Source organism: Anguilla rostrata, chromosome 15, assembly GCF_018555375.3.
Source record: "Anguilla rostrata isolate EN2019 chromosome 15, ASM1855537v3, whole genome shotgun sequence".
NCBI lineage: Eukaryota > Metazoa > Chordata > Actinopteri > Anguilliformes > Anguillidae > Anguilla > Anguilla rostrata.
In genome coordinates, this window is record NC_057947.1 from 5,975,091 (window position 1) to 5,996,866 (window position 21,776).

A 21,776-nucleotide genomic window follows, 5' to 3' on the forward strand; every position below is an offset into this window, starting at 1 on the left:
ATCATTTTGGAACAGAGCATGCCTGAATAAAAGCCAGATTTTTCCAAATTTACTTGGAGTGGAGTCAGTGTCAAAATCATGCCGTACATCCCAAAACAAAGACCTGAAATCAGACATGTGTGTTCAGAAGCACTGAAAGATTTTCCGTCCTAACTGACTGCCAGGAATCCAGGTGTCACCTGCGCTGATCGTTTGGATCCAGGTTTGGTGTCAGAGATTGAAACATCTCCCGTGACCTGACAGTGAAACAGAAAGCTAACGTTCTCACAGAGGGAGATTACTCCACATGCAAACCCCAGAGAGCCACTAAAATGCACCGTCTCAGAGAAAGCAGAACTGAGCCCAGGAAATGGATAATATTCTATCTCAGTGGTGCCGTAGAGGGGTGCAGGTGCCCAATGACAAAGACAGTGGTGGAGAAGTGGCTCACTTGCTGGTCCTGTAGGTGTACTTGTAGGTGACCTCCCTGGAGATCTGGCGGGCCAGGCTGAAGAGCTCGTCCCTGCGAGCCAGGAGCCCCACGTCCTTCATGCACAGCTGAGCCGCGGCCTCGTTCACCGTCAGCTGCACAGAGCGGAGACGCGAGGTGTAATAAAGCATTCGTAACATGGTAAAAAAAAGAGTAATAGAGGGTTCATAATGCGGTTATGAAGGTTTTGATAATGAACGGCAGTCGAATGTCATTTCCTGTTTTTAGTACAGCTGTAAGGGCGCGTATACATTTTTTGGCATTGTTCTTCTGACACAGAACTGTGTGCGTCATGTGCCACGGCAACAACAGAGGAAGCATTAGTCATGGGCATACGCAAGCATTCTCTCACGGACTCCAGCACTGAGTAACATACTCTTTCACAAGTCTTTTACACACACACACACACACACACACACACACACATATATGTACACAGACACAGGCACACTCACAAATGCACACACACACACACACAAACATAAACTCATACACACATATGTACACAGACACCGACACACTCACAAACACACACACACACACACAGACACACACAAACACAAAACTCATACACACATATGTACACAGACACCGACACACTCACAAACACACACACAAACTCATACACACACACACACACACTCGCGTGTTTCTACCTCATGCAGTGTCAGGTGTTTGCCATCCTTCCTCTTGGAGTCAAAGCGGCCGTAAATGGCGCTATACTTGCGGACCTCCTCCTCCCTACGGGGCTCCTCCTCACCCATGTCCAGGATGTGGCTGATCATCTTGGCCAGCTTCTTGTTGCCCCTCAGCTGCTCCCTGACCTCGGCCAGGTCGCCCTTGGCCAGGGCGGGGCCCATCCGCTCCACGCACTCCGCCACCGACCGCACGGCGGCCGCGTCCAGCGCCTCCAGCGGGTCGCGCGGGGACGAGGGCGACCCGGCGTCGGCCGGGGACAGGCTCCGCTCGCTCTCCGTCCCGTGGCCCGCCCAGAAGCGGGGCTCGCCGCTGCTCGGCGGGGGGGACCCGCCCGCGGCGTTGGCGCCGGCCGGCTCGGCCTTGCAGGGGTCCACGCGGGCGGCCGCCGCCGCCGCGCACTTGGGCGCCTTGGCGTGCGGCTCGCGGGGCGAGCCCTCGGGCAGCTTGTAGACGGGGATGCTGCAGACGGGCAGGGCGGCCAGCGGCTGGTTGAAGAGGGCGGGGTTGGTGACCCAGTCGCGCAGCGCCTTCTGGAGCCGCCGCACGTGCAGCGGCTTGCTGGCCATGCCCACCAGCGCCATGATCTCCAGGAACTCCTCCTCGCCCGCCTCGCACAGCTGCTGCACGTCGTCGCCGCCCTGCTGGATGAAGGCGTCGTAGTAGTACAGCAGGTTGGCGCGCTGCAGGATGCGGTAGAGCTGCAGCTCCCCGAGCGTTCTGGGTAAAGCCGCCGCCATACCTACAAACAAAACAAAAAAAGGGGGGGGGAGGAACTTAACGAGGGTGTCCACTGGACGGGACTGCAAAAACCCCAGGAGAAAAGAGAGAGGTCAGGAGGAGGATAGCGAAGATGCAGAGATAGAGTGAGAGACTGAAAGAGAAGCGAAGGTTGGCCTGGCTATTTAAGTGTATGGTGTGTGCATGGCCCCCCGTCCTGGGGCAGAGAATATAAAAGTGTCTGTCAGGCTCCTGGCTGCTGGGAGAGCCACATACCACACTCCACCTCTGCAGCGAGCGTAGGTGTGCCCGCTCGGCACAAGCCCTGCTTGTTTGCGCTGCGATTGTTCTCTGATCTCGGCTGCTGGGGATCTCCACACCGGGCTCAACCAATAAAAGGAAGGGGGAGGGGTGTGGGACTGGAGAAACTGGGGTACCTCTTTGGGAGTTGGACCTTTTTTATTTTTCCGTTTAATGCAACTAATTTTATCTATACATATAACAATGCTGCTAAGCCTGACCCAGTGAATACAGTAGTTACCCACACTGCAGAGGCCACAGCTTTTATTTGCATGTCAGCACTGAACTTCTGCTCATGTTGATGCCTTTCTTCACAATCTATGACAAACTATGATGTGAACAGAGTGTCTGATTGGTCTGATTGACACATGTAGTAGAATAACAACTGTCATCTCTGACAGTATCACAAGAATGTTTTTTCTCTCTCTTTCTTACCTTCCCTCCCTCTCTCTCTACATCCCTCCCTTTCTTTTTTCTTCCTTTTCCTCTCTTCCCCATTCGTGCTCTCCTTCCTTGTTGGCCTCTCTCCCCCCTCTTTCTTGCTCTCTCGTCCTCTCTTCCCAAATTACTGTCTATCTATCTGTGCATGTCTGACTCCAGACTGATCCAGACAGCGGTTGGAGGCTCTCAGTGTTCTCCAGCCCAGCAGGGCAGCACCTACACACCCTCACACACCCTCACGCACCCTCACCCTGCTGCTCATGACACAGAGAATAGATAGAGACACAAAGGTTATCCAGCCATATGTGTGTGTGTGTGAGTGAGTGAGTGAGTGTGAGAGAGAGAGAGAGAGAGAGAATCACAATGGGCAGAATCACAGTGTGGTTTTGCAAGGAGAACAACTACAGCAACCTCTCCAACACAGACAATGCATGCTAGTCTTCTTTTCAGCTTAACTAATGACTGACTGACTGACTGACTATCTGTACTGTCAAGCTGAAGGAAGCCTGCAAAGCAGTCAAAGCATGAGACCGTTCATGGCATGTTGTCTGGACATCTCTGTGGGCCACAGCATACAGGACTGGTCCTGCGTGTTCCTCTCATTCTGGCTAAGGATCATGACCCCGGCTTCCTTGATCTTTTCCAACTGTACCCTTGTTAAAACAATATTAAAACACTTCACTGACATCATGCAACGTTAATCATGCCTAACGTGAAACCCAGTGTAGGGCAGAGCAGATATTCAGCAGGCGGAGAGGGTAATTTGGCCATCTGTGAGACTAAAAGAGGATGATGAACCTCTGCTCCACAACAGCTTGTTGAACCCATTTGTGAATTGCTTGAACGGCGCGGCACTTAAATCAAAAATTTAATCAGAGCATTCCCTCAGTAGTATAAGGCTAGGCTAACCACGGGAGGCTAGCCCGGGGCTTCACAGAGTCTATGGAAGCACACTTAGCACACAATCACATTGCACAACAGATGACTCTCGATCAATTTATTGAGAGCAATACACAAGAAGTGGAGGTAAACTACAGCTATCAGGCCAAGAGATAATGGAAAATAATAAAGCTAATAAAAATCATATTAATACCATCAAAAGGCAAAAATTATCAAGTAGTGCTAGCAGCACCTAACATTTGAGAGTGCAATATTTGAGTCTGTCAATAAAACTGAGTGAACCCTTACTGTGTGGAATCTTGACCATTAACAAGTAGGTCTACACAATTTTATGACAGATTCTTATCTACAGTGTTTTCTCATCTTCATACTATATCTATCTACCATGAAAGAGTTGATTAAGATCAAGATTACTTTCCTCAGAGCAATCACAGGTACTAACAATTTTGAAAATCCAACTATGACCTGAGAATGAAAATCCGCGATAGGAGTCGGAGCTCTCAAAGTCAACTGACCACTTCGCTAACATCTGCAATACCACGTATAAATTAATAATCAGATAACCAACGCAACTTCAGCACATTAGAAATAGTCTTACCTAGCAGGAGCATGATTCTTCTGTCAATCTCTGACAACGGTTCTTTAATTGACAGTGCTGACAAAAAAGCCAGCACACACTGCGCGCAACATTTCTGACGCGGTAGCTGGCAGATTAGCCGCATTCGCGTTAATGGAATGTTGCCAGCTTCTTCACAATAAGAAACTACATGTTCAGACTGGAATAAACTAACATACTCACCTCAGATATAACCAAAAGATGTAACTGAGCCACGGAGTAAGAGCTCATAACAATACGTACCAAAATAATTTAACAACAAAATAAATGTTCTGCAATAAATGTCTGAATAAATGAGCGAATTAATTTATTACTGAATGAAGGAGTGAACTATTATTATTATTAGGCTAATAATAATAATAATAATAATAATAATAATAATAATAATGTCGGGGGGGAAATAAATTAGGCTATGGTGAACTTCTGTAGCTGCAGGGTTGGCAACGAAAACACCTTTTGTTTGGATACCAGAAATGAGCAGGACACAAAATCGTTTTAATTTTTAGCGCTTTCAGAACCTCTGCCTAATACGTGCATACGGCCACATGTTACCAAATTATTACCTCTGTCCTGCCCTGGTCTGCATGTTGGTTTTTGTTCCAACCAATTCTCTTAGATATAGTTTTCTGGTACCTCTATCAGTTACCCTGGTTCACTCCTGTACTTGAGCACAGTAAAATCTTTAGGGTGCACATGTGGTCTGCGGCTGTACCTCGTACTTATACAAATGTCAGATCAAGATATGATTGCGCTAATTAAATAATTAAGATCTGAAGTTTGCAAAAGATCCTGAAACGGATTAGCCCTTGTTGCACGCCCCTGTCCAAGAGCATGATTTTTAAAAAAAAAAAAAAACACGTTAATTGGGGACTTCAACTGAATGCGGTGGGGTAAGAAGAAAGGAAAAGCATATTTTCCATCAGCTATTAAATTCTGTCTTCACACAGCAACTGCTTGACGCCCACCGGCGCCTCTTCTGCGTTTTGGATTTCACTGGGATTCACCCACACAGTAGAAATACGTCCCGTCCCTCCTGCCAGTACGGGCAACACTACGCTGTCTGTATTGTAGAAGCAGCATGCACATGAACTACAATAATACAAAGCGCAGCCGGCTCAAATCTACGTATGCAAGTCCAGATACAACAACACGAAGCAGGCATTTTTTAAACATATCTTTGCACGCCACCTACCTTTTCTTATTTTCCCCCTAAGAATGTTCTTGCGTTCCCAGGTGTCCAACCAGGAGTTCTTGTTAATAGCTCTGTCAGTTTTTTTTGGGGACGACTCCTCAGACGTCCTACGGGAAGGGGACGATGTGTTTCCCCGCGTGCGGGCGCTGCCTCTCAGCTGCCGACGTGCATTCAGTCTGCGTTCAGTTCGCAGTCTTCGCGATATCCTTCGCACTGTCAGCACATATGCCACTGTTTAGCTATTTAGTACAAAAGGCCCAGGAACGATTGGTTTCCCCCTCTTCCCCTACTGCTAGAATTGGGATATTCCGCTCTTGCTACACTGCTCTCTCACTCCCACGCAGCCGCGTGACGCAGATCCTGGCGTGGGCGGCTGCTGGGCGTGGGAGGCTGCTGCATGGAATACCGAGCCTCGTGTCACACCAGCAGCCAGCGGGGAGTCAGGCTCCAGCGAGCCCGCGCTCTCGCACACGCACACGCACATGGTCGTTAACAACCCTATTGACCTCGAGTACAACGTCAGTAATCTAACATATTCAAATATATGTTTCGATTCCCCTAATATGTACCCTCACCTCTGCTGTACCCTCCCAAACCTCCAGGTGTTTGTGCTTCTCGACTACCTTGCATATGTGTTCTAAATATATTACATCATGTTAACTCTCATACTTTCTTGTTTTTGGATAAACAGTTTAATTTACAGACTCCTTCCTCTCGAAACGCACATACATACACACATGCACATGCATACACAGGTGCACACATGCACACACATATTTGCACACATAGATGTGTGTACTTATTTTGAAAAAAAAATTAAACTTTCATGATTGAATATATTTTAAATTATATTTAGATTTGTTTAGCAATATATAACTCGGGACAACAAGCAGCAAAACGCATGATAAAAGTTTGTAAGAGCTTCATTAGAATTAGCTGAGGCATCACAGGTCTGGGATATATAACCTTGTGAACATCATTACTTTAATTTAATCTCAAATGCTACATGCACTGTGGGTACTTACATTGTTACTTCATTAATGAAGACTCCACGTGACTGAAAGGGAATAAAACTACCAAACGCAATACTGCTGACGATACCCCTGCTTTCACAGATGTTCCTTTGGGAGAGTAAGAATCGTGTCAATGGCTATTAATAGCTTAAATGGGTTTTCATCAAGCAATTGCGGTTGAGGACTTGTACTTATACGAATATATTACATCTGCATACTGCCACTGCATACCAGTTGTTTCTCTTGACATTTTAATAAGGATGGCTTGGTCACGCGATGTACCCCATGTACACTACACATTCAGACAGAATTCGAGATTCGAAGCAGGAAGAGGGTGTGGATCTGGTCCCACATGCAGGCACTACAAACTCCCATGTCAGGATATTTACACTCCCACACAGTGTGATTCAACTGGCACTAAGCCTCTCCAAACAGACCCTCTGTACGACACCACATCAGAGAAGGCCAGGCAAAGCCTGCATGCTGTCTGTTCCTCTTAGCTGCTGGAAATCCTAAACTGAATATAGGGCGCACTGTTCCTAAAATTACCGATTGTTCTAAAAGCGTTTACGGAACATTTCGCATTCTCAGAAAAAGAAGGAATGCTATGCATCGAATTCTACTGTCAGTTGAACGATGATGAAACGGTCATAGTGAATTGAATTCAAAAGCCTTTCTTTCGCACATTGTATTTGTTTTTACCCAGGTGCTGTGATAACTATAATACGAGCTTGTGTTTTTGTGAGCAGATTGAGCTTTAGCTGGATTAAACCGGAGGCAGAATGGATGGAAGAAACAAGGCAGTGATTTTCACCTTCTCTCCACTGCAGAAGATAAAAGCCTTGCGCTGTGAGAGGCAGGCATGCTTAAAATCTCCCAATCTCCCTTAGTATCAGATGCTATTTTTAGCAATTAGGCCAGATAAAAAAAGCCCAAGGAAGTTGCAGCATTCTTTTAGAATTTCTTCTCCCGGAAGTACATGGAATACAGACACAAATGGCAGCCACTCCCTAACCAGGCACACTACCCCCTCACAGCTGTGAAAGAGCACATGGCATGCACGAGATCTTTGCAGTCCTATAATTGTAAAAACCAATTCAATAAAATATTGTTTAAATACACGCATTATATAATTAGGTGTTGTAATGTAACTACAGTTGTGAATTACTCATCATATTTGTGTTTTAGCATCTTCGTGTTTGATTGGAGTCTTGAATCATAAGCATATTTTTCATAATTCTCCTCTCAGATGTACAGTATCTGATAAAAAATGTGATATTCTGTACAGTTGTTTGGTGCAGTAAGAATGATTCAAATGTCCCCATAGAGGTTAGCTCAAACATTTAACAATCCATGAGGCGCTATTGATTGAACAGCACAGAACATTATACAGCTGAACAGGAGCAGGTGGGGGATATTGAGATCTGGCTAATCTCAATATTAATATACTCTCAAAATGGAGACCATACACTGCTGCTTAAATACCTTCCTTTTCTTTCTAGTAACACATTGATCACATTGATCACATGATCTAAGATTTTATTATTATTATTATTATTATTATTATTATAGAACAGATTCAATTAGCTCCTTGATTAGCTATATAAAACACAGGTGCAGTCATAAACACAAATTAATTGAGAATGTACAAGGTACTGCATGTCCTGTTTGCAGTAGACCTCTCTTCATTCACAGCAGAATGTGTATCGGTGTCAATTATTCTCTGCACCTTCTGTGTAATTACAGTGATCGTTCTGTTGATTGCTATTCCGGGTGGAGGGTGAGGAAGAGGGCGGGGTTAGCAGCTACGCTGGTAAGTGTGGATATCTGAACTAACCTGGGAAGGAGCCCGTGGCCCGCGTTTCCAGGAAAGGCTCAGAGACGCATCTTTCAGACAGAGAGCCACGGGTTTTAGTCAAACGCAGAGCTGTGTGTTTTTTTTCTTCTCCCTGACGTAGCCTGATCTTACTCCCTTTCAGACACACAGGGCCACGTCTTTTTTCTGTGTCAGACAGCCTTTCTTGGGTGAATATGCGGCAGTGCCACGTCCCCTTCCCCACCGTGGCACAGAATGCCTTAATCGCGTTTTGCATACCCACACTGCCTTTTATACGTGCGCACCCAATGCGAATGAATTTGCACGCACATTATGCTTTAATCTTTGGTTCATCCCCTTTTCTGCCAATTGGATATGGGTGTACAAAATTAAGGTTTTTCCTTTTGCTCATCCGTTTCCCATTCATTGTTTTCATTTCAACAAATACATAAATCTCTTCAGTTTTTTTGGAATGTCACATTTCAGTCATTTTTTGCCCCTTCTCTATCTCTGGCACATCTCAGCAAACTGTAATGCTCACGGGTCAATGTTATTCCACCCTTGACATATCACAAGCAGCTGAATATGCCTTTAACAAAGCTGATTCTGCTTCACAACTGCTAAATATTTTGCAATACACCCAGATACATATTTTTACACTATAGCATTCCACAATTCTCTATTAAATTGCCCTGTTCTCATAATAAAGCTTTGCGTCATATTAGAATAGTCAATGACAGCAACAAATAATGTTCTAATGGATTATAAAAGAAATTATATATAATTCAATTCAATATATGTGATTGGATTATGTATAATTTAATTTATAATGCATTACAAATAGTGTGTCAGACAACAATGGAGTCACAACAACAGACAGAGTTTGTATTGCATTATAGTTGAGTTTCCATGCTAAATGCCTCGTCTGGGCCCACTACTGATGTGATGTAATCTGATTGGTAGTTGATTCAAAGACAATGTTTGATCGAGTCCTGAGCAGCCTGCCCAGTGGTGAGGGGGAACTGTGTTCAATTGGTAACTGCAAGTTGAGAGAGTTGCTATTTCTCCCGATATTTTCACAATCTAACTTTAGCCATCATCTTTTATATTTCATATTTTCATCTATTTTATATTTTGTAATGTCTTATCTTTTGGTGGTAATAATGCATAATGTGGCATGGAGGAGGAGAAGAGAAGCTGCTACCCTAAAAAAACAACATTTTGGCCATGATATTTGAATATGAATTCAATGTAAGTACACTGTAGTAAGATATCCTTTTAAGATGTAACACCTATCACACTATATATCATCAGATAAGTAATAAGGTAGAATGTATGTGAAAATATATCAAGATGTAATTCTATCTTCTACTGGCACCTTTGCCATTTATTGAGGATGTGACAGAAATGTATACTGCCATTGACCACAATCGAACAGTTTCACTTTGAACATTTGATTGAACAAGTAACATTAGTATATTTCTGAGTTTTATGGGTGTAGGTGGGTGCCGGATATTGTTTTTTTCCAGAGAAACACAATCACGAAGCTAAACTTGGTTGTTAATGGAGCTCACATCTCTTGTTTTTATCTATTACTGTGGGCAAAAAACCAAGTGTGCGCAGCATGCCAGTCGCCAGTCTGTCAGAGCAGAGTTAGTTGTCCAGTGAATGCAAACAAAGACATAATGGCTGTCTTTTTTCCAAATACAAATGATATCTCCAGATCCTCTGATGGCACTCAGACTTGGAAAAATAGCACGTCCAAATGCAAATTTGACAACAAACATCAGAACTTAACACAACCCTAATGGGTACGTATTGTAAAACTACAATACCGAAAGATTCATCATCTAACTCCTACTGTACCATGAAGCAGGAGTTTGCTTGATAACTGTGCCGAGTAAAACATGGAACCCTCCCAAATCTGAAACATAATAAATAAAGAGCTATTCTGGGTTTTACTCGGGAGTTATCCAGCTAACTCAGTAATCCTGCTTCATGGTACAGGCCCCAGGTAAGAGCGATTGTCTGGCAGTCGAGGTTGCGGCTCAAACCGCCTGGCGTGTGAGTGTCCTTGAGCAAGACACCTAACCCTAACCTAACTGCTCTGCGAATGGAGGCATCATTGTAAAACTTGATAAGCGCTATATAATCGCTTTACAGTCACTACTATTGAAAACAAGGTCCTAGATATGGTCTTCTCCTGATGTCTCTCCCAAATACGGGACTAATAGCATTCCACATTTTCCTCATCATTAAAGGATAATTCTTTATTTTAAGAGACGGACGAAAATCCTACAAAATTCACACTGCAGTCACTGATGACACACAGTACATCAAGGCAGAATAATGGATGTATTCCTTATGAGGAAAAATGTCCCTACTGTTTGGCACTCACTCCCTATAGTGGTGGCCAACCCATTTTGATGTAAACGGGTTATCTGCAGACCACAAAAGCTACCAAACCTAGCACAGGCGGCAAAGATTATGTTTGCAGGAGATGAAACTACTTACTCAAGTGTGTTTGTGCTTATGCTGTCACGAAAAATGGACCTAATGAAGGGCAGGCAGTCGTGATTAACCTGTACCTTGACGGTGTGACTGTGCCTGCACCAGACACAGCTGACACCGTTAGATCTTATCTCTCATCTCACACAGCCTTTCTGATAACTGCCCTGAAGAGGGTAAGGACTGTTAGCACCATCAAAGCCCTGAGAACATATCTGCCTCTAATGCTACCATGGAATAACAACTGCTTCTTGACCCCTTTCAAGTTCTCACACTCCGTTATCACAATCTTAAAAAAGCACAAGGCCACAGGCTCATTCATTTCCTAACTGATTTTTTTTTTTTTTCCATTTTCCATTCATGTTCTCAGTGACTGAGCACAGAAATGATTCAGTTGAAAAAGTCAAAATTCATAATATCTGCACATATATTCTGCCTCAAAGTTGTTCACTTTTTTGTACATATTTCTGAAAGTCACAAAGGAGGTGTCACACAGAAGAGGTTTATTTTTTTTGTTTTTCTCTGTACAAACACGACCCCAAAAAGTATATGCAATCATGATCTATTCATAATGAGGGGAAAAATGTCATTATTTAATAAAAATTTTTTTTAAAAACAGCATGACAATAATTTCTTCCTAGCTGCCACTCTTTTAGCCATGTGGGAACCATACCAAAGCACAACATGAGAGAGATACTGCTCAATCCAGTAACAAACATCCACCCAGTCCAGTAACAAACATCCACTCAGGCCAGTACCAAACATCCACTCAGTCCAGTAACAAACATCCACTGAGTCCAGTAACAAATATGGCTGGACCACAAGCCCACGCCTGGGCCTGTCATCCCCTCGCCCTGTGATGAAGGCGCCCACGCAGCGCTGAGGCCTGCCTCTCGCACGCAGCTGCCAGAGACACCCTGTTATTCTGAACGCAGCCAGCCAAGCCCTCCCCTCCTCGCAACAACGCCCACACGCAGGCAGAGCTCCCGGTGGTGGGGGTGGGGCTGTGCATGCGTGTGAGAGGAGCCTGTGTGTGTGTGTGTGTGTGTGTGTGTGTACAATGTGTGTGTGTGTGTGCGTGTGTACAGTGTGCGTGTGTGTGCGCGTTTACAAGTGTGGTAAGGTCTGAAGTGTGTGTGTGTGTGTGTATGTGTGTGTCCATGTGTATTTCCAGACGTGTTTACAAGTATGGTAAGACCTGAAGTGTGTGTGTGTGTGTGTGTGTGTGTGCGTGCATGTGTATGTGTGTGTGTGTGCGTGTGCGCGCGTGTGTGTGTATGTGTGTGTGTGTACAGTGTGGAAGAAAAAACTATTCACGAATGTGTGACAAAGGGCAAAAGATGGTGTGGTGCGCTTAAACAACTTGTGTGAGATCTTGAGAGAAAGAGGGAGTGACTCAAATCTTGTGAGGGTGTGTGCGCCCATGTGTATTTCCAGACGTGTGGTAAGGTCTGAAGTGTGTGTGTGTGTGTGTGTGTGAGAGAGAGGTAACTGCGCGTGCTTGTTTTTGCCTGCGTATGTGTGTACGTATGTGTCTGTTTGCGTGTGTGCGGTATAGGTGTGTGTGTACGAGCGAAAGACCACATGGGAGAAAAGGCATGCGGACACACGGGCTGCTCTCGTCTGCGCGATCACATGGGTGCGGGCGTGGGCAGATCTGTGTGTGCAGTCTGGGTGTGATCTACAGGGGAGCTCAGCTCCCTTTAATACGCCACATCATATGTGAAATTTCTGGGGGGTATCGAGAATATTAATTGACACTGTTTTTCCAGTATTTTTACTATGTGTAAGGTCGGCATAATTTTATTTTTTCTTTCATATAATCAGCAATAGCCTATGAAAAGAAATCTACAATGAATTTATCCTACTAACAAGTATTTCACCAATGGCAAATAGCCAATATCCAGGTAGTCATAGAACCACATTGTTGTCCAAACAATTATTAAAACAAGTCAAGGAGACATACTGTTGCTTTGGTCATAATTCATCATTGCAATGAACCTGGCGTTTGTACTTGAAAGAACATTTTTACAGCAATTGCTTTTTCAATATGTAGAAAGAATCAAATGTATATTGTGCAAATGCATGGCACTGACATACTGAAAAGAGTCCCCATCCAACTGAACAATTTGCTCCATTTTTAAATAACTTTGGTAAAAACTACACTGGCCATGTTTTTCATGATACTATGTAGCATTTTCTTAAAATGAAAATATGTCTTCCACGGCCATTTTAAATCATTTTAATGAACATTTCCAGGTTGAGAGCTAAATGAGCTAGGGAAATGTCAGTGTTGAGAGTCAGACAGAAGCAATGGTCTTTTCATGAATATGTTAACAAAATAAAAATATTAAATTGCGCTTAACCTTATTAAGTTTTACCTAAACCTTGAAACTGTGTTATTATAATGACAATAAAAGCTAGATTAAAAAGTGTGTGTTTTCAGCTGCATGCATATGGTTATTCATAATTATACAAACCCAGCTATGCTATTCCTACTATCAGAATTCAGATATGGTGGTGCTATATAATCCATTTCAGCTGATATTCACAGAATATGATATGCCAGTTCAACTGTCAAGGAACATTTAATCATTAGCAAATGATAGTTGTTTGCTTTTTTTAGTTCAACAATTTTGTATTTCGTCCACATAATTAAAAAGCTTACTGGCAGAATTCTACCGAACAATCAAAGTTAATGCTGCACCCCTGTACAGCGCGTTTTCGCTGAGGCACACGACTGCACTCGACGGTGGCAGCTTTAGGGGTCTTCCTGTACAACACTTTGTGAAGAGGGCAAGGTAAGGGGACAGGACCATGGCTTGTGTGGTTGGGAATGCACACACACACACACACACACACACACACACACACAAACTCTTTCTCTCACCCACCCACACACACACACACACACAACACACACAAACTCTCTCTCACCCACACACACAACACAACACCAACACCCCCACACACACACACAAACTCTTTCTCTCACCCACCCCCACACACACACACACACACACACACACACACAACTCTCACCCACACCCCCACACACACACACACACACAAACTCTCTCACCCACACACACACACACACACACACACACAAACTCTCTCTCACCCACACACACACACACACACACAAAACTCTCTCCCACACCCACACCACACACACACACACACACACACACACACACAAACTCTCTCAAACACACTCTTCTACACCACACACACACACACACACACACACACACACACCCCTCTCTCACCCACCCACACACACTTCTACAACACACACACACACACAAACTCTCTCTCACCACACACACACACACACACACACACACAAACTCTCTCACCCACACACACACACACACACACACACACAAACTCTCTCTCACCCACACACACACACACACACACACACGGCCTCTACATGGTCATTAGGCTCCCTGGGCCCTGTGCTAAACACCTCCGCTGACCTTCTCTGCGCCATTACAAGCAATTAGAGGTCTGAGAGTGGGCGAGGAGGGGGGGGGGAGGAGGAGAGGCTGCAGTCTCCAGTCCCAGCAGTGAGCCTGCTCAGGCTAGCGCGCTTTCTGACGGAAACACATTTTGTACAGCACCCATGGAGAATCCAAAATGATTGCTTGAACTGGAAAACAAAAAAACTGAAAGCTATCAATTGTTGTTTTTTTTTTTTTTTTAAAAGGGAATCTAATCTAATGATGCTTGAGCCATTTCTCAGAACTATGAAGAAGTGATAAGGGTGGAGCCCTTGCAGTTTCAGGTTTACACCTCAGCTCTCGATGAGCGCACCCCGCGGTTGACAGCAGAGGGTGGCTGTCGTCCTCTCGCCAGGAGTATGGTGGGCTCTGTGTTGCCCAACCGTTCCACAAGCTGCTGGTGAATTTCCTGCCCTTAAAGGCCGTCTGCCTCCCATCCTCACCGGCGCTGCTGTAGAAGTGTGTGGCTTTTAAAGTGCAAATGCTGGCTCACAGGAAAGTACTATATTGGACGCTTGCATGTGCCCCCTGCATGGGGGCAATTAACACAGTGGAAATTTGAGAGGCACAACTGGTGATTCCCCATTGGGATATTGTGACAAAATCAACAAACACTGCAATGGACACGATGTACCTATGGTTAGCAGAGGTGTGAATGTATTAATAATCAAATGTAAATTTTTAAATATTTTTTTAAAAGTTGTAGTAGGTGGTACGACGCTGGTTTGGATGAAATGAGTGGCTGGAAAAAACCCAAACAGTGTTTTTAGGTGGAACGCCAAATCTCATTTGAATCTGTGCCAACTGCAAAAGCTCATTATTCTGAAAAGGATAACCAAGGGCCATGGTTCCCCTACCATGCCATAAATCAAAACCACAATTTCAATGTGCTGAAGTGAAGCCTTATTCTTTGGTTACTGAAATCAGTGAGGAAGGGATTCCACTGCTTCCAGCAAGTTACTTAATATTCTGTCAAATTCCAAATGTAACAACTGTTTTCTTTTGAAATACCTTGGAGTCTAAAGGGAGGGTCATAACAGAGGCTATTTCCCAATAGCTTCGGTTGAGTCAGAAAGAGGTAAAAGCTAATTCCACACATATTTTAAATCATATCTGGGCTAAAATGATTGTTAATTCCGCTGTAGTGGATACAACAAGCCACAGCTGCTGCCATACCTGTGAGTAAGGGTAGCGCTGCCCCCTGGTGGACAGCACTCCAACTCCCTTCCTGGCTTCACACAACCTATTCTAAGGCAAAAACAGAACAAACCATTAATATGTTTCATGTTTATTATACATTTACCAACCAATAATTCCAATAGTTTCTGATGACGATCAAATATTTTAATGGCATATAATTGCTATGGATTTGGTTAAATGAACATACAGGCTCCAAATGGTTAATTTGACAGAAATTTAAGAAGCTTAGGTTGTTGCACTCCCTCCACTAAGTTTGGGATTCCTTTTTAGAGTTCCCTGCCAGACTCAAACTCGTAACCAGTTGCTTGGATAAGGGGCATCTGTGGTATTTCTATCCAACGTACGCAGGAGAAAAAAAAAATCAAGTGGTGGTAACAGTAGCAAGTGGACAGGCGGCGTGGTCAAGTGGGTGGTTGAGCCGGCCTGCAGCAGCAGTTACAGTACAGGCAATCAGATCACGGGCGCTGACCTTCATCTGTTTTGGCTGCAGTCAGACCAGGGCCTCGGAGAGGAGACGTATAGAGAGAGAGACAGGGACAGAGATAGAAGGCCTGGGGGCTGCAGGTTGCTTGCTGTGGTCATTGATAAAATCTTGTGGGCGTCTCACAGACTCCGGGTGTGCGTGTGATTGTGATGCATTTCTGCTGCGCCACTCTGTTATACACAATCTGAAAGGTCCACAGATACACTGAGCTCCATAATGTTTGGGACAAAGACATGTACATATACTTTTTTTTTGATTTTGCTCTGTACTCCACAGTTTAATATTTGTAATCAAACAACTCACATGTGGTTAACGTGCAGATTCTCGGATTTTATTAAAGCGTATTTTTTAAATACATTTTGGTTTGACCACATAGAAATTACAGCACTTTTTATACATAGTTCCACCATTTCAAGGCACCGTGTTTGGGATCGCTTTACAGGTGTTTTGATTGTTATTGATGAGTGTCAGCATGAGGTGAGACCTCTGCCAAGGAAGTCAAGGTAGCTATTATGAGGCTAAGAAATTAGAAGAAAACAAAAAATAGTCAGAGACATAGGCCAAACCTTGGGCTTACCAAAATAAACTGTTTGAAATAACATCTTTAATAATTACATTACATCACATGTGAATTGTTTGATCACAAATTTGAAATTGTGGCTGCATAGATCCAAAAGAGAAAACGTATGCATACACACACACACACACACACATATATGTCGGTGTCCCAAACATTATGGAGCTCACCGTATGCGGTTTTGTTTATGGTTATCAGATCATCATCCCAGCCATCTTGGAATCTCCACTGTGTGTTCATATTTATGTTGTTGGACTCACAAGAAACAGACTACCACTGCAAACAGCAGGCGTCCTATAGCTGCGTTTGTTTCATGATTGACAGCCTCCAGGAACTGTAGCCATTGGCTGACTGGACGAGGCGGGGCCTGGGGGTTTACAGCACGAGTTTGGCCGCCTACGCCGTCCCGCGTGTTTCAGAGGGCCACCCACGCTCACCGGCGGTAATAACCATGCACTCTTCCTCCTCCAGCACGCTCGCTACATTAATGAGGGATAATGGCCTCTGTTCCTTCAAGGAATGGGTTGTATGGGGCTGCCTCCAATGATGCAGGGGTTTGAGCCTGATTACCAGCATCCGTTTCCTGCTAATGCAGTCCCAGGCCTGCTAATAAGAGATACTCCCACCCATCAGTGCACAGAAAAAAGAAATTCAAAATTACAAATGAGATTTATTTTGTTTTTGTCTCTCACGTTAGGAATGAGTTCGGTCTCAATATTTTTTTAGTTTTACTGAAGAAAAACTAATTAAACAAGCCTATTTCATTAGTCACCATTTTACTGGAGTAATTATTAATGAAATGATCATATGTTGGTTTTATTAAACCTGTCAATCAAGGCAGCTAATGAAATGGGAAGCACAGGTACTTTTTAAGAAAAAGTCTCAAAAAACAATTAAAAGGTCTAAAACAAAGACAAGAAAAGGCTAAATCAAATCTGTTTTTTCCCCACACACCAAATGTCCTCGCCTGCAACCAGCTCTGCGAAGTTTCTGATGTTTGCCAGACAGCAATTAAGTCAGGTTCCGCTGAGGATTGAATCCCCCCCACACACTCGCCCACCCTGAAGATTCCACTTCAGCTGAATTTCCTGGCTTCTCCCGCTGTCAATCAGTCAGGAAACCTCAACCTAGCAGAAAGCTCCACTGTGCACTATGTTATAAACCGACAGTTGGGTGAAGAATGGTTTCACACATGTGAATCTCCATTTTTTTTGTCACTGCAAAATCCAGTGATGTGAATGATTTAGAAAGATCAAGAGAAAATCCTGCAAAAACATTCTTTATTATGGATCAGAAAAAATGTGTAGGGAAACATTTCTTTTTGTGGTGAGAACCATCACCTTGCAGAAGCCCCAGCCTGATGCCCTGGGCACTAAATGCCAAGGGAGCTTAATGTACCTCACCCACAGGTCCACGTTTCCATGAGCCGTGCGGTAGCAGACCAACGGAGCCCCCCCCACCCCCTGCCCCAACAACCCCTCCCCCCTCCCCCACCCCAACCCCAACCCCAACCCCCACCCCACAGAGTGCTGCAGTCCATGTGGGCTGTGCTCAGAGCACCCACAGCAGTCCTCCTGCGTGGGTGTCATGTATGGGCCCTTTGATTGCAGCAAACACAAAGTCCCTTTCTCCACAAAATGGAGAACCAAGAAAGCACAGACACAAGGCCCATTTATAATCGATAACAGTAAAATTATCAGAAAAAACAGTAATTAATTTTGTGAACATTAGTAAGGACCACAACACAGCGACCCTGTCTTAGTGCAGCTATACGTATAAGATGCAGTCACTACAGTCTTCCTGGGTCTATTGAGTATAAAATTCAGGTGAAATGCCAGTAGTAAAAACTGGTGGATTACAAAATGAAAAGCAGCTGGTAAGAGCCATACACTTGCCTGCTAAAGAAAATGATGCAGAGATGACATGAACATAAATATCACATTAATTATAATTATATTAATATTAAATTGGGCCTTTAGAAGTTGGATGAAAGAAAAAAAACAGCATACAAATATTGTAAAAATGTTATTAAAATGTTTTTTTTTTGCCAAGTTATGCATTTTATTATTAGAGAAATGAATTTTCCCAAAGTAAGATAAAGGTAGTTGAGACACACAAACACAATTATAAATACAGTCGTGATATGTGGTCTAGAGCTGTGACTGCAGCTGTGAAGCAGCCAGGTGTTCGCTTTAACTGGGGCTTTCTGCAGTGTTAAAAAAAAAGAAAGAAAAGCAAACCCACAATGGCTTTCTTTTACTCACAAAGAATGTTATTTTCCATAAGACAGTGAAAGTTTGGTTGTGCAACAGCCTCGGCTGGCTGCACCAGCAGGCAGAATGACATTTGTCGCACATGGAAAGGTACGTCACTAAGCACAGATAAGGCTCCACGTAGCCCTCCTCACTTCCTCTATTTAGATGCTGTTTTATACATTTATAAATGTATTCTGGGAAGGAGGGGCGTGATGCTGGTCAGAACCTGTGACAGTAAGTGCCTGGATTTAGCGGGGGATGGGGCGGGGGGTGGGTGTTGGTTGGTTGAGCTCTCAGTTCTGTTGCCGTCTCAGCACTTCCAAACATAAGACCAAATGGCCTGCTGAGCCCCCCGCCCACCACAAAATTACCCTTCTGTTTACAGCGGCGAAGAATGCACAGAAGAACACACGAGGAGAAGAATTTCAGCCTGTCTACGTTCTCCATTTACCAAAAAAAGTAGAGAGTACCCAGCGCTCCATGAAGCCTGAACACTAGATCTGAAGAACCTGAGGATCTCTGCTGCAATTACATATCTATTGTTCCTGATATTTCCGCAGAATTTGCCATTCACTGATTTCCATATGCACCCAGAGGTCAGTGTTAAACTGACAGGACTCAGCCTCAAATATATTTTGCTGCCCACCTTGTTAAAACCTCAAAACAGCCCAGTCCCTGCCACACCAAAAGTGATATTAAGGTGATAGATTACTTTTCTGGATACACTGATATTGTATCCCTATGAGATATACTGGGCAACACTGGGAAGTCCCGCCTTACACCGAAGAAACCAACTTGCTCAGCCTCTTGCACCTGTTCCACCTTTGCTAATGGCTTAGGTAACATGAATAAATGTTAACAGATTACTTCATTCTTTATTCAGGTTCGATAATGCATTAACTCATGTTAGCTGTAAATGGAACCTTAATGTAAAGTGTTATCACAGTGGGGGGCTTATTTGGTTAAATAATTAATTTTGTTGTTTAAAAAAAAGTGGTTATAGTAGAAAAATGTGTTTGCACTCGGTGAAGTACAGTACCTGTAGAAACTGGGAAAATTCTGATAATACCCAATGATACCCAGCCCTAGTCTTATCATATATCTATAGCAATGTTTTTTTTTTTTTAAGTAAATGGCAGTTTTTGGTATTTTTTTAAATTGTATTTTCCACTAAACCTTTACATCGGTTATTAACTGCTATTGTTTTAATCAAAAGTTGAAGGTCTGCAGTTCACTGAGCCACATGCTAAAACAGAATATTTTTTATTCAGTTTGTTCAGAACAGACAATATTTTTTATTTTGGATTTGCCTCTGCATTCCACCTAAATGACTGAGCTATAAACTAGTTGGAACTAAATAAAAAAAGAAAAACTGTTTTAAATAGGTTTTGTAATTTCATTCTCTTCACAGTAAAACTTGGCAACTTCCAATGTTTAGCCGTCTAATTCAATTAACATGGCATTGTTTTATAGCACCCAGTCTGTCCACAAGATGGAGCTCCCTACAATAGATTTGGGCATAAGAATGCATATTTTTCAGAGATGGCCCTCTTATGCTTGGTGTCTCAAATTCAACCATCTTTGAAATCATATTCATTGAAATCAATATATACCCTAGAGTTGGAGAATGCTATATGCAAGGACCATCAAGCACAGTATTTCAATTTGAAATAGACCCGTAAACTTTGCATGCTTAACTCTTCATAAAAAAAGGCAAAAATTAAGAATAAATGCTCATGTCTGTAAAACTTAATTTAAGAAATTTAGCTATTCTATAATGTTCAAACTGTGGTGTTGAGATGCTTAAAGAAGAGTTTTTGGTTTAATATTTTGAATTTCTTGTACCTTAATAATTCCTTGTACCAGAGTGGGTACAAATGTGTATCATCATTTTAAAATTACTGGGTATAAAAACAACGGTCTCAACAAGAGCTGAAAAAAGAAAGCATTAGGTGGGTAAGTCATTAGGTGGGTGGTAAAGACTTCCACTGTGCCTTACCCAGACAGGTTCAAACCCTGCTGGTTACAGTAAGCTTTTGAAAGTCTTGGAAAGGGTAACCCGTTGAACGATTGGACCTACCTGTATCTCTAATACTTAGGGCTGTTTTCAGGTCAGTGCATGGTGTTTTGCGTTTTCTTCGTAGATTTTTACGGCCCTAAGCCATCTAGAGTCATTTCCTGAGATGCTGGTCGCCGAAGTGGGAGGAGACTCGCTGCTGGGGGTGTGTCAGTCAAGTTTGAGAAGCGGACTGCAATTGTGTTACAGCTTATTGCTATTTTCAGGTCCTTCTAAGCGTGTGATCTGCACCTTCACCACCCACCTGCTCAGAGCAGGGGCCATATTTACCAAGGATTCGCAGGGCTTTTACAGACGCTAACCAGACAAATGGTGTTTTTACACATTCACTAAGGTGCCGCAATCAATTACAAAGGTCATGTTTTTTTTCCTTTACTGCTAAAAACGGTATGCAGGATTGATATTGTGGTTTGGTCGAGTTTTAAATTAACACGTTTTATCAATGTAGTCATGTCAATAGGGAAGAGTAAAGAAAGCTTTTTCAGCCAAACTTGATTTTCTCTAGGCTTCACTACATCATTTCTTTGGCAGTTAATTGTGTGTGAGGTGAAAACCAGGTTTAACGTCTTCGATACCCTCCTATACGTAGATGTTACAACCATGTCACATTGCTTAGTAAGCAATTCAACTGAAACCCATGCTGATTTGGAACCAGGATATGAAATGATCAAAGTGTATTTAAAACACAATGAAACCCTCGCTTATCCTATCCCACTCGGTTCAGTTAAGTCATGCCAGTTAAGCCATGTTGTGAATTAATAATAAACTTGTGCGTTATAATATTTCATTCATTCATTCGAGTAACACCGAGTCATTTAACTGCCGTGATTGAGATGACTGCCGATGTATGATCTCTCCTGATTTTATTCATCTAATTTTATTGTTTAATAAAACTTCAAGAACAATGGATTTCAACAATCAGAATCCTGCATGTCTGTAGAGTGCAACTCGGTGAAATAACAGACGACAACGGTTTGGAAATAAAGGATATATATTGGTTATG

The 21,776-nt window shown here is 43.3% G+C and overlaps 1 protein-coding gene across 3 annotated transcripts in view; it reads right to left on the reverse strand.

The window, feature by feature from the left end:
• The window catches only part of LOC135240735 (NGFI-A-binding protein 1-like), a 35,657-nt gene that overhangs the window by 12,260 nt on the left and 1,621 nt on the right, over positions 1-21,776 (reverse strand). For 2 of the 3 annotated variants that reach the window (XM_064310633.1, XM_064310632.1), the window contains 2 exons: positions 1,126-1,907; positions 431-564 (listed from right to left, as the gene is read on the reverse strand). In XM_064310633.1, coding sequence (XP_064166703.1) covers positions 431-564; positions 1,126-1,905 — 914 coding nt within the window. In that variant the 5' untranslated portion in view covers positions 1,906-1,907. Of the gene's footprint in view, positions 1-430; positions 565-1,125; positions 1,908-5,334; positions 5,771-21,776 lie in introns of those variants that run through there. The other variant, XM_064310631.1, reaches the window with a different exon arrangement.